The sequence below is a fragment of the Cryptomeria japonica genome, chromosome 11 (assembly GCF_030272615.1).
Source record: "Cryptomeria japonica chromosome 11, Sugi_1.0, whole genome shotgun sequence".
NCBI lineage: Eukaryota > Viridiplantae > Streptophyta > Pinopsida > Cupressales > Cupressaceae > Cryptomeria > Cryptomeria japonica.
In genome coordinates this window covers 448,212,524-448,226,742 of record NC_081415.1, presented here as the reverse complement: position 1 = coordinate 448,226,742, position 14,219 = coordinate 448,212,524, and the positions used below count along the sequence as shown (strand labels likewise).

The 14,219-nt window shown below is 36.2% G+C and overlaps 1 protein-coding gene across 3 annotated transcripts; it reads left to right on the top strand.

The window, feature by feature from the left end:
* The first annotated feature begins 3,713 nt into the window (after positions 1–3,713).
* On the top strand, positions 3,714–7,470 carry LOC131041420 (uncharacterized protein At5g41620). Of its 3 annotated transcripts, none has more exons than XR_009105028.2 (4): positions 3,714–4,247; positions 4,561–4,695; positions 5,290–6,992; positions 7,110–7,470. XR_009105028.2 is itself a non-coding variant. In XM_057974505.2 (3 exons), the coding sequence occupies exons 1-3, from the start codon at positions 3,924–3,926 to the stop codon at positions 6,925–6,927; spliced, it is 2,097 nt and encodes a 698-aa protein (XP_057830488.1). In that variant the 5' UTR covers positions 3,714–3,923; the 3' UTR covers positions 6,928–7,470. The 3 variants fall into 3 exon arrangements, 1 of the variants encoding a protein (XP_057830488.1); XR_009105027.2 differs by having other exon boundaries at positions 7,098–7,470; XM_057974505.2 differs by having other exon boundaries at positions 5,290–7,470.
* The last annotated feature ends 6,749 nt before the right edge of the window (positions 7,471–14,219 follow it).

Below are 14,219 nucleotides of genomic sequence, written 5' to 3'. Positions count from 1 at the left end.
CTGGAATACGGAATAGGCATTTTGACTTCAGACCAAATTCTCTTTCTCCAAAGTCAACAAGGCACAAATGAATCAAATCAAAGCTCTTTTCCCCTTTTATAGAAGGAAAATGAAATTAGGGTTAGCCAAACGGACATGTAATATGGTCGCGGTCTCCCCTATACCTTACACAATGTACATTATTGGGAGATGAATCAATTTACACACATTTCACATAGACAAAATCATACACACCACACACAACTCATCAAATTAAATCAAAATTTTCAAAATATTGATTCATCTCCCGAGGGGGCATCACCTTCAAATATCGAATCTGAGGCATGACTTGCAAATCAAAAGAGCGACACAAAAATGACATTTGATCACAAATCACGATAACACATCATTTTTTTTGAAATAACATGTGCACACACGTCACTTCAAAGAGGGGCAAAATGTAGACGTATAAAAATCACCATATTCCTAAATGAATATTTTATGTTCATTTCTCTATTTAATTAAATCCAATTTAATTAAATTATCCACATTCCTCTATTTAATTAAGTAAATTACTCAATTTATTTAAATTAAATTCACTATACCCATTTAATGAATAAATCATTTTATTCAATTAAACCCCCCCATCCACTTTTAATTAAATTCAAATTTAATTAAATAGTTATCCTAAATTGAATAAATCTAATTTATTTAATTTCCCCAAATTACAACCAAATTGAATTAAATTAACTTTATTTCAATTAAATCCTATTATCCCTCCATCCACTTGCATTCTCCTACATTTCCCACTTGCCTTCCTAAACCCCTTTCTAATCCCTCCTAGAATCTTCTAATCGCTTCTAATTAGCTTAACCCATCTTCTAAACTTTGTCACATCCCTAAGCAAAGGGAAGTCACTTCTCAAACCCTTAAAGTCTTTGATAACCATCAAAGGCTTCAAGTCTTCAACCACTTAATATCCCCAAAGTCTCCCAAACCATTAATGGTTAATTCAACCCTCTTACATGGTTAGAGACTTTTTGCCTAACTTAACCTTCATCCAACCCAAGGGTCTCATCAAGCCTTTAATGCTTTGACCATTATTATCTCTTAATCATTTGCACAAGGGTTTATCCTTGGATTAACTCTTAATCCAATGGGTAATCTTAACTTAGACTTGACCCTTACCCTCTAGATAACCATGAGGTCTTCTCAGGCATTTAATGCCTCCAACCCCTTCTCTCAACCCAACCCTACGTTGACACTTGTCACCATTTCATTGGTGCAAATTGCAAACATGGATTCCCAACTTTCAAACTCAACCCTTGATCAACTCTTTCAATCCTGACCATCCATTGCCCTGTTTTTGCTATAAATAGAGCTCTCATTCCTCCATTTTGAGACATCTTCCAAATTTGTAGTATCATACTTATGCTCAAATATATTCAAGCTTTCATATATCATTTTTATGCTCATCATTTTAGCCTCTCTTTAACTAGGAATTAGTCTAAATATGCATGTTTAGAATACTTTCTTTATCATTTAGCTCAATCATAGACTAATATATCATGTTAGGATAGTATTTATACTAACCTTGTCATCTTAAAATCTAGTTTATTGCATTTTAAGATCATGCATAGTTTAGGATGCATTTCATTCTAAAATCTATCAAAGCATCCCTCGTTCTTACATTTGCCATCCCTAAACCATTTTGCTCAGTAATCTGAGAGCAAAAACATTGGTTTGAGGGACATTGTAAGATAGAGAACCATGGGACCCACCTTGGGAGGCTGAGTGATACTTCATTACTCCATAGCTTGCACCAAGAAGTCCTGTGTGTGTGTGTGGACAAGTTTTTTTGGAATATTTTCATATATTGAGTTCTATCGACCCGCTTTTCCCACATACAAGAACAACATATTTGACCTATGTCATAAAGAGTTGCATCAAGTATCGACAAATGTTATTTTCAACTCCAACTATTTGCATTGTCATTGTAATCATTGAAGGACAATCTTTCTTATCTGATTCAACTACCCATTGATAGTTTGTATTCATTGTGATTTTTCTTTTTTCAATAGGGGAAAGGACCCCCATGTACCAATAATTGCTATGTTCTTTCTCACATAACATTCAAATTACTATCTTAAAAAATAACCAATACATGATAATTAAAAGCCCACAAAAATATTCCACATGTAATAGTAGTCCATTTGTACACTTAATAGTTAAAATTTGAATATTTAATTGGACAAGTTGTGCAACTTTACTGGTAACCATAGTGCATGAGCATTTGTGTGCATATGTATTTGTAAAAACATGTATTCAAGGAATATGTATTAGATTAGTTGTGTAATTTTTTTGGTGGTTGTAACACACGATCATTGGGTTGTTTATGAATAGGTCTCGAGCATCACTTCTAAAAAGATCACTTTTTGACCTTTGTGCACATAACAAATCTTCTTATTTATTAGTGTAAATAGTGTCATTATCCAATTAGTTAGCTAATCAACTTTCTAGGATTGACCTATTCACATCTAGCTTGATTTTATTTAGGCTATTTTATACTTCCTTTTCACTCCATATGGTGGGCACATGTGTATTCATCTCTTCAAACACATATTGTATAATTATTTGACACCTGCTCACACACAAGCAAGCTCACAAGTGTTCCACCTTTGGAGGGTTAATCATAGTTTGAGTCCTACCTCCCTACTTCATCTACCTTGCCTATATATGAAAGGCATTCATGTATATTTAATACACAGTTCATGAATATGATATATTATCCTATTGTGTTCATCATTTCATTAATGTCATTAGATACCTAGATTTACTCCAACATGGTATAGCCATGAGAGCATGTTCCTTCCTACATCAAGGTGATTCCCACACAAAGTCCTATAATCGAAGCATCATATAATCAAACAAACACCACCATTGTGTTTAGAAGACTCCAAAAACAAAAACAAAAAAACAAACTTTTCATTTCATTAATTTCAGTGTTTTCAATTTTTGCAATTTTTTTGTATTTAGGGTGGGGTCCCATAGAGGGGGGCTTCCTAAAAAATAGAGCTAGAGCTGCTAAGATTTTTTAGGAATATTTTAAAGCTAGAGTTCCAATGAGTTTTATAATGCACTTCAACTTAAGTTTAAACTCCTAAATTTAAACATGCTCATGAGAAAAAAGAAATTAATTTTCTCTCTACAATTGAGATGATTGATTTGCAAGCCTAAAAAGTAGAGGCTCTATTTCTTTGAAAAAGATTCCAAATAATCCCGTACCAAATTGTTTTTTTTTTCCATGAAACCACATCTTCCTTAAAATAAAGCTTAAACCCCCTCATGTATAGTAAAAATGTTAGCCTATTAGACTCTGCCCTTTTTTGGTTAAAAAAAAGATTTTTTGGGGCATAATTTTGGCATATCCCCTTGGAGAGCTTTGTTGTTTATTGTTTACATGTGTGGCCACCCACATAGGCAATTTTCAATGCCATAGTAGATCAACCAGCAATGGCCTCAACATTTATTTTTGCACGTTCATATTAGAAAATATTATTGGTTTGTTTGTGGAAGTTTGTTTTCGTGCGTTTAGATTCCTACTTACTCCAACATTGTACTCATCATTATTACTGAGAAGCTAAAATAGTAACTCTAAAATTACATAAAAAGAAAACCAAACAAATTTGTCAAAATCTGAAATAACTTTAGAAACTTTGGATGCACAAAATTAGAATGGATGGCTACCAGATCCTTATATAGATCTATTTCATTAAAAAAAAATTGACTGCTCATGTAATATTCAGTAAAATAGGTTCCCAGTCTTTGTCTGGGGTCAAGATCCGGACAATGAATGCGTCACAATCAGTTGTCCACGTGGCATTCCAACACGCTTACGGTTTGTTAAATAATTGCAGATCCGCGGAAGCAGGAGTGGAGGATAGATGATGGTCATGGGGGAAAGAGCAAGAGGAGGCAGAGCAGGTGAAGTCCCCAATCCCATCAAATCGCAACATACAACAAATCAGGGAAAACAACAGCAGAAACAGACACAGCAACAGCAGGCCCAGCGTGTTGAGGTGAGGAGATTGATTAGCGGCGGACATGGAACACCCGCGCCCAGATGGAAGCTTTATGATAACCCCTTCTTTCAAGTACAGAGATCTCCGTTCCTGCTTTCCGCCCGGAAGCTGGCGGCCACCCTGTGGGAGCAATACCGTCCTCCCAATGGGATTCGAACCCGCGAAGCCTTATGCTATGCTTTTCAGGTATTTTAATGCACTCCCTTTATCTAAATTAATTGTGGGCCACTGGTGCTGTCATTATTTTATGTTAGGTTTTGTCTTTGCCCAGCTAAGCAGTTTTTAAACATTATTCCTACTCCAATTTACATTTGACCCCATAGATACTATTTTTTGTAGAATGTTGAGTTGTCAGATGATGATCGATTGAACTGTCTTAATCTGGTTCCGTTGAATTTTTAGTTTTTTAATCTAGCCTGAGAAAATGGGGAAAGTGGTTTAGGTAATGATTTGGGGATTAGTTGGCGTGTAATTAACTAGCCACTTTCCTTGGTCATAGCATTCAATTGATGAGGCCGGCAATGGCGGTAACAATAGCAATGGCGCTCCTGCAAAATCTATGCCATCTACGAAGAAGAATCATAATGGAGAAGTGCAGGTTGGAGGTACTGCAAGCAATGGAAGCCTCATTGAGGTATTTGGATTTATTTTGTGGGCGTGGTCCCAGTTACTTTTGAATGTTTGCTTTGTACATGATTCATGCACTGGGGTTATGTTTCTCCTTCCTGCAATGACAGTATGTGAACATAATTTTCTTATTGGCAAATTGGCATTTGTTTTGACTGGTATGTTTTGGGTACTGGTGTTGTATTTAATATGGATTTACTTTCGTGCGTACTAGCCTTTCAGTGATTTAATTATATTTAGCAGTGGGCATTGGTGTATTAAAATCTGGCTTTGAAGGTTGCGGGCACACATGTTTCAATGAATTTTGCCAGTGGGTATGGATTTAATGTTCCGAGTCGTTGGTATTCTTTTTCATATTAGAATGTCAGTTGGTGGGTATTACATAAGGGATGGGGTTTTGTTATTTCTGGACACAATGTGGTTTTCCAGAATTCACTCTGAATTGTGAGCTTTAAGTTCCATATCTGTTTGGTGTGTTCGTTTCAAATCACGTGAATGCTTTAGATTGTGTTGAGAATCGGGATGCATTCGTAGTCAGTAGAATAACCTGAGATGAGATTGAGCTTGAGCTGACATCTTCTTTGGATTTTTTTGGGTTCAGAATGGCTCATTAGTACAGACAGGCTTGATTTCGGCAGATAAGAGTGCCTCTATGGATGACTCCATTACGTTGGATGAGTTGTTCACAGCTTACAACCGCATACAGATTCTGGAAGGAGAACACAGTGCCAGCAAGTTACTGGTTCAGTCCCTGCGCACAGAGCTCGAGCTAGCTCATGCACGAATGCGCAAGGTGGAAATTGAACAGAAGACATCCAGAAAAGAAATGGAGCATCTATTGAAGAAAATTGCAGAGGAGAGAACTCTATGGCGGAGCCAAGAACAAGAAATGATCAGTAAAGCAGTTAAGACGGTCGAGAAGGAGCTGGAAACTGAAAGGAAATCAAAGAGAAAGATGGAGATAATTAACAAGAAATTGTCCAAGCAGCTTGCGGAGGCTAAAATGGATTTATCCAAATCCATGCAAGAACTTGAGAATGAGAGGAAGGCTAGAGAGTTGGTGGAAGGTGTCTGTAATGAATTGGCCAAGGAAATTGGGGAAGATAAAGCCAAGTTTGAGGAGCGGAGGCAGGAATCTGACAAGTGTAGGCAAGAACTTGAAGAGGAGCGCAGAATGCTCCAAATGGCTGAGATTTTACGGGAGGAAAGAGTACAAATGAAATTGGAAGCAGCAAGGCTTTATCTTGAAGAGAAACATTTAGCTTTGGAAACATTGAAGTCTGAATTGGAGGGCTTTCTGGAAACAACGAGGGCATCCAAAGTTGATGCTACCGTTTTCTATATGCGAGGGGAAGAGTTGCTTAGAGATGCTGCTAGTTCTGTGAGGATTCAAGACATTAAAGATTTATCATATCAGTCTTCAGCAGCGGATGGCTTTTGCTCAGGCTATGAAAATTTGCAGGCTGTTGACCTCAACAATGATGCAAGGGAGGTAGAGTCTACAAGGGTTTTTCTTCCAAATACTACTCTGCATAACTGCATAAACTCTACACTAAATCTTCCTACTGTAAACCCTTCGTTGAAAAGTATAAGCATTTCTCCAAAACCAAACTATTCCAAGGCAAGTGTAACAGAAGATGGAAAAAATAACGAAGACAAAAGGAAGGAAGAAAAATCTGCAACTGGAGAACGAAGCAATGGGGAAGAAGAGACAAATGATTCTTATCAAGAAATCGAAGAGGGGAAGGAAAGGGTATATGATTATTGTAGAGAAAATAAACAACCATCTTGCAATGAAGCAGATGTAATCATTTTACAGACAGAAACAAATGAAGAAGTTAAAGAAGGACCTGCCGTTCTAATCACAGAAGAAAAACGTTTTGCTGAAAGAGATGGCGAATTGAAAAAGTCACCGGCAATGCATTTACCAGTATCAAACTCTGGGAGAGGGGAATTTTACAAGACTAGTTCTGTGCACGACAGATTGCCAAACCCAGCAAAATATTCAAGCTTTTCACAACAATCTGTTGTCCATCGGGCACACATTCCTTTTAATTGTGGTTTAGGGGATACCCCAGATACTGGCAACCCTCATATTGCAAGGGGGATTAAAGGGTTCATAGAGTGGCCAAAGGGTATCCGACAGAACAGTTTAAAGACAAAGTTGGAAAGTCAGAAAGCTCAGTTGAGGCATGTTTTAAATCTGAAGCATCAGCAAGCTGAAATCAGTCGATCATGAGATCTGAAGTTTCAATATGCTGCTTATGTGTTGATGCTATAAAGGATTACAATCAAGCAATCTTGGTATTCACTTGTACATGATTTTTTTTTACTTCATTGAATGCAATTATGAACTTGTACCTGCTAAATTGGGGGGAGAGTTCTATTATTAATTATTCAATATCTCAGGGGTATTGGCAGTTGGATGACTTGGAGAAGACAACAATTTTGAGTCGTGAATATTCAGTTAACATATGGATTGGTAGGTGCTATCAGTACCATAGAGAACAAGTGTTGTATTCAAGAAGTTCACTATTCTTCCAACAGATCTAAGTCTTTACATAGGGAACTTTGCAGGAGTCAGTCCAGTACAGCCAATGATTTGGTACTATCCAATTTTGTAGCAAATCTATTCTCTTTGTAATAAATTTTTTCTTCGATTGAGGAGATCAGGTGACAAATATTGGAATGGCATTGGCCTGGATGCGGTTCATACTTCATACATTTTACATGTTATCATTAACTATTGGGCAGTGTTATTTATTAATTTATATTACTTATTTTTCCCACCAAGCATAGATTACTTTCTTCCGCATAAAATTCAAGCAAGATATGGTTTTTATAGAAATACAGAAAGGTTTGATTTTCATGTGTCCTGTCTGAAAACTAAGATATATCCTGGTTAGTGATTTTTGTTATTTCATCTTGGAAAGGTTTTATATCTGCAAGACTGCAAGTAGGGCCAAATTTTGTGTTCCTAGCAATGACGGATAGTAGGCATGAGTAAAATAGACCTAGCAGGAGTCAAGAGGACGCAAGCTTAAGAGTAGTTTTAAGTGATCCTACCTTACAATATTATTTAGACTCTATATAGAAAACTCTAGCTTTTGCAGTACTTGAATCTCAGATTTTCTTTCTTAATGCTTGGTTTCCATCAACTCTATTACAATTTGAAGAATTGCATTGCATTGTTTTCAAAGCCTGGAAAGGAGTCACAGCCATGGACAATAGTGGGTTTTGACATGTTCACTTCTTGGAAGGGTACACGTGTTCTCTACTTATTATGATGTATTTTTTGGCTCTATGATAAAATAGTTTTGAATTGTGATATGTTCTTACAGTCTTCTGTCAGATATCAAGCGCATACTCCGTACTTTATCCTTTAATTGCAAATTTGATATACAGAATTACTCATTACATTTGTCAAACAATAGTGGACTTGATTGGTTGTTATTTACCCTGTCAAGTGCATGCAACTTCTGATAATTTTAACCTCACATTGACTGCATTCAAATTTATTACACACTGGTAAGTGAAAAATAAGAGCTATTAGCTAGTTTTATCAGTTCCTTTAGAAACCATCTTTGCCATCCCTTCTTTTCTTTAACGTGGGTTCTATTGCAGTAAATCTTTCAACCTGAACTGGTCATGAGTAGCTGATCAATGTATCTGGATTGATGACAGCATTTTAATATGCAAAATGAGGCTAAACAATTATTCTCTCATTTATATTGTATGTAGGACATGAAATACAGGAAGTAAATATAGTCTGTAACAATTCATATTTTTAGGTGCAAGAGTTGCAAAGTACTTCCTGAATAATAATTTCAAGGCAATCCTTATAATGCTATTGCTATCAGTTGCTTGATTAAATAGGTAGAGATTACTAGTTCTTTATTTCTTGCATGATATATGATATCGGTATTACTATTCTGTTAATGCTCCCCTTTCTCTTCCCAAGAAGCATTAACTTATTCCTCTCCTATTCTATTCGATATTCTGTTACAGTTGATTCCATTCTCCTTCTTGAGGCTGGGATTACTCTGCAAGTTTTTCTTTTTCGTTTCATTTGATTTGATACCTTTGGATGTGCATGATCAAAACTATTCACCTTGTCCAAGAATAATCTCCATCTGGATTCCTGGGAGAATTTTCATAAATTCCTTTGCCTTGTTTCTTTGAATCACCATTAAGAACACTCTAGAAGCTTAGGCAAGGACACTGAATAAGAAAGTGCACCTGAAATCCAAGTAGCTAGCTCAAAATTGGTGCATTGTGGTGCACAAAACCAGGTTCACTGTCACTCGAATCTGGCATTTTCGGCTCTTTTCTTCACCTACCCATTACTTTTTAGGATTTCATTCCACCTCCGAGCCTCCTTTCCACCTCTGTACTTTGTAAACCTTGGTGCCATTAATCCTCTCTAGGCCTCTTATTGATATCTTTTGTTAAACCCAAATTCCTGCAGAATTTGAACACCAGATGAACATGCTTGGATTAATCTTCGTTTAGCATTCTTCAACTGTTTGTGCATTGGCAGTACAGAGTGGCACACATCTATCTGTTAAAGATTGGGCAAGATGAACAAAGTGGCATGAACAAAGAAGTAAAAGATGGGGAATTGCATCACATCATCGGTCCCGATTGAAGGTGTTGCAACCGCAACTTTAATTGACATGAAGAAGAAACTCCTCCACTATACTTTAAATTGGTTCGTCCATCCACACCTGCCTATGCATAAGGCCTGCAAGCATCAAGCATAAGTTTCTAGTTTGCTATTGTTCAGACATCTTGATTGCTTATTAGTATGATGAAAATTTAAACCACTTTGCAATTATGGTGCACATTTTGAAATAATAAAGTTTGGCCTACCATGGTTCTCATATTGCAACATTCAGCATCAGAAATTCTACAATGATATTTTAGATATATAGAACACCAATGCTATTATACTTCAATTTGATATCTTTCTTCTAAGAGCTCCTTTTCTGACTGGGTTTCTTTGATAGGCTACTTATTATGGTTCAAGTGGTTCATTTTCTCCAACAACCCACCTCGTTCATCTCTCCTCACCTACTATACCCCTTCCTCCTCAACCCACACTTCGGAACTCAGGGCTACGAGCTTGGCTCTAATACCATTCCGTTTGGAACATTTATGACTTGAACCTAGAGTCTCCACCATACATGCATGGAAGCTTTACCACTAACTTATTAACTTTCTTTGTGAATAGGTTTTAGGTAAGCTCCTTGTCGTTATGGTGTGGCTCAATTCCTTTAAGCTTCCCTTGAACCATAATTTGGCTCGTGGAGTTCCTAATTTGGCTCAATTTTGCATAGTGGTAACAGCTCCAAAAATGTAATTAGAAATTTTTTCTTCATTCCTACACATACAACAATTTGCAAAACTATGTAAGTAATATAAGATCATCACAATGAATACCGATTTATATTCATCGAGTATTATATAAAGTATAATATGAGTATTATCAAGAACATAATAATCAAATTCACATCTGGTCAAGAAGCACAATGCATCAATAACATATATATATGAATAAAATAGTCTATTAACCACATGCCGATGTTGTTTTATAAATACAAGTAGTAAAAGTGTGTATCAAGTTTTATTCGAGATCTGCATGATCCCTCCAAGATTGTAGGTTCTTGTAGTTGATTGGGGAAGGCATTGAACTCGTCATGAGGATACTCTTTTCCTTCTAATTCATGTAATGCCCCCCTCACAAGCGCAAGTGTCAAATAGGGACCTTTAGCCCATTTTAATTTCCATAGGCTAATTGGGAGTTTTAAAAGAATTATTAATTAATTAAATTAAGCTGTCTAAGTTTAGATGACTTCTATTTAATAAATTATTTTATTTTTATAAAGTGTATTGTTTCGAGGGCAAAAAATCCTCCTAGCCAATATGTAGATGTATTCTCTAGAATTCATGATACACTTAAAATTGGTTATTGCAAAGGCTTTTTCAAGAGAATTGAAGGGAAAATTAATATTCAATGTCAATGATAATACTTAGGTATTTAATTTTAACATATTCCCAGTGGTGTGATTAATACAAAATAAGTAATGTGTACTCAAAAATTAATAATAACTATGTAGGGAAGTTAATGGAGATTATAAGGCTCTAAACAAGGCTTGTCACATTATTCCACTCAATTGCACCTATCTTTGGTTGTGAGAAGGTTGAAACATACTTAGGAAGGTATGAAAGGTTTATCTATAAAATGATGATGGAGAAATTGTGAGCATAACATAGCTCCACTCCTCCTAGTTGATAAGAGAAATACCATAAAATGAATCGCATACTTTTAAAGACTCTTAACAAGAACTTTATTTGACAATGTTCTTATTCTTCACCCAAGTAGGGTTTGTCATTTGATTGTGTGCCATTGTCTTTATTTTCTTTGTAGATCTTAACAAGACCTTTATCAATGAGACCCTTTTCAATAGTTATTCTCTTTTCTATTATTTCATTAAGTATAATATAAAATACAAATATGAGTACTATCAAGTACATCATAATAATCAAATGTACATCTGGTCAAGAAGTACAATGCATCAATAACATATATATGAATATGATAGTCCATTAGCCACATGCATGTGTTGTTTTACAAATACAAATAGTAAAAGTATGTATCAAGGCTTTATTTGAGATCTGCATGATCCCTCCAAGATTGTAGGTTATTGTAGTTGAATGGTGAAGGCATTGAACTCACTATGAGGATATGCTTTTCCTTCTAATCCATGTAATGTCCCTTTTGTTGGCATTGCATGAAGATTGCATTGAAGAAGTATATTAGGAAGTGTTGTCATTGGGCATTGCATGAAGATTGCATTGAAGAAGTTTATTAGGAAGTTTTGTCATTGATGTCAATTGCAACCGGTAATGAAGCAACAAAAGCAATCAGTAATGAAGCAGTGAAGATCAACCAGTAACCCTAACCAGTTGACAAGCAAAACCCTAAACGATGGAGCTTGGAGATCGGTTGTGATGATTTATGATCAGATGATCAGTGATGAAGATGCCACACAAGCATGTTGCATGTGATGAGTTTCTAGATGGTTTTGGCGCGTAAAGGATAACCGTTTATCTTGGGAATGATCAAATGCATAGTATGAAGTGACAAACGCGTGATGTGTTACAAGATTCAAAGTGCGGTGATCCAGGAGCGGTTGTAGATGCTTAGAAGAATATAAAATTGATTGCAATGTAATCTAACGATCAAGATTGAACCGATGTGTTTGTAATCTCTATGAGAAATGTAGTGTTTGTGTTGTGTTACCAACGTAATGCATTTGCTTATAAGGTTGATGGATTGATTGAATGAGTTGTTGGCAATTTGATAGAGTGTGAAAGTGATTGTTGTCGAACCAGGAGGTGTGTCTACAGAATGTTGTGAAGGCAGATAGGAGCAGTAAAGGATCTGATTCAACAAGGAAGTGCTATTTTCAGATTGGTCAAAAAACCTGTTGTTCTCTAACCATTACAACGGTTTGAAATCCCCTCACAGGGTAAGCTCTAACAGGCTTGTTGAAATCCTCTAACCAGGTGATCCATTAGTTTGGATTTGAAATCCTCCACTGAGCTTACCTTTAACGGGGTATTTGTAGTCAATCCTTTAACCGGGTGGTCCTTAACCGGATCTGTTCCTAACAGAACATTATTGTATAAGCCTCTAACTAGGCTTGGCTCCTAACAGGGTGAACTTCAGAAGAGTTCAAACAATACTTGCAAGTATTCATCCCCACTGTGGTTTTTCCCATTTGGGTTTCCTTTCGAAAAATCATTGTGTCAAGTGGTGAATGATTTTATGGATGTGTTTTTGGTATGGTTGATATGAATGACTAGTAAGTCTACATAGATACAATTAAATGACTGAAAATGATCTGAAATATGTTATTACCGGTATTAGTGAAGTGGTTTAAGGTTTTGGTCAAATGGTATTTAAGTTTCAGATCTGTTGCATTATATCATTGAAGTATTAGGTCAATTGGTAGAGTTTAATAGAGTTTCTGCAGATTTGTTAAAGTGACTAAACCAGTAAACTTTGTGAGTTGATTCTAAGTTGGAAATAAGTTTGGTGAAAATTCAGTTAATTTTCTAACTATTGATTCACCCCCCCCTTCTCAGTAGTTGACCGGATCTTTATAATTTCATCATATTATCAATTGGTATTAGAGCATTCCAGGTCTTCTTGAGTATAAGCCTAATAGCTTGAGGAAAAGATCTTAGAGGAAATGATGAAGAGAGAGGGTTTGAAGTTCAATAGAGATAACTACAAAATCTGGAGTGATAGGATGAAGATTTACATCAAGAACTTAGGAAGTCAGTATTGGGATCATGTTGTTACTAAGTATAACTTGCCTAGTGGAACTCTGACAGATGATCAGAAGAAGGAGCAATAGGAGAACAACCAAGCATTAGAAGCCATCATCAATACCTTATCAGATTCAGAGTATGTTGATGTTCATGGATTGGAGACTGTACATGAAGTTTGGAAGAAACTGGAGGAGATCTATGGTGGTGATGAGCATGTAAAGATAGCCAAGGAAGAGAGTCTCAGAGGAAAATTTGATGATATGAGAATGGTTGAAGGTGAAAACATTCAATAGTATGGTCAGAGAATCAAGGAGATATTTGGAGAAATCAAAAGTGTTGGAGGTATAGTGGATGATGCCACTGTGGTTAGCAAGGTATTGAGAACCCTTCTACCGGTCTACGTTATTAGAGTTGCAGCCATTCAAGAACTCAAATCTATTGACAAGACAAAGGTAACTCTTGACTCTATCATTGGTAAATTGACTGCATTCAAATTAAATGTTTTTGATGAAAGTGTTCAGAGGTCAGAATCTACATTTAAAGCCTCAATCTCAACTCCACTAGTAAGGAAAAGAAGAGAAGTAAGTTATAGTTATGAATCTAGATCCAGTAGAGAGGTAGATGATGAAGATAGCCTGATGGAACTCAAAGCATCATTGGTCAAGTGACTACCCAGAGGTACCGGTAAGTATAGAGGTAAATTACCACTAAAATGTTTTGCATGTAACCGGATATGACATATTGCTCCCAACTGTCCTAATGGAGATAATGAGGAAAAACGAGAGAAATATAGGAAGTTTAAAGGAAAAGGAAAAATAAATTGTCTCATTGCAGTGGATGAAGGTATTACAGATGAAGAATTTGAGGTAGATACAAATGAGGACATTGTCTTTGTTGCTATCAAAGAAGACATATCGGATCATAAGGCATTGGTCTCTCACTTGGATAATTCAGATGACTAGATTATAGACAGTGGTTGTTCACACCACATGACTGGTGACTGGAGCAAGTTTCTAACATTGGAAGAATTTGATGGAGGTGTTGTCAGATTTGAGAATAACTCTCCCTGCATGGTGAAAGGAACCATTTCCCTGAATGGTAAGAGTAGTGCAGATGATGTCTACTAGGTTGAAGGTTTGAAACACAATATTTTGAGTGTTGCTCAACTTAATGACAAAGGTTACCCGT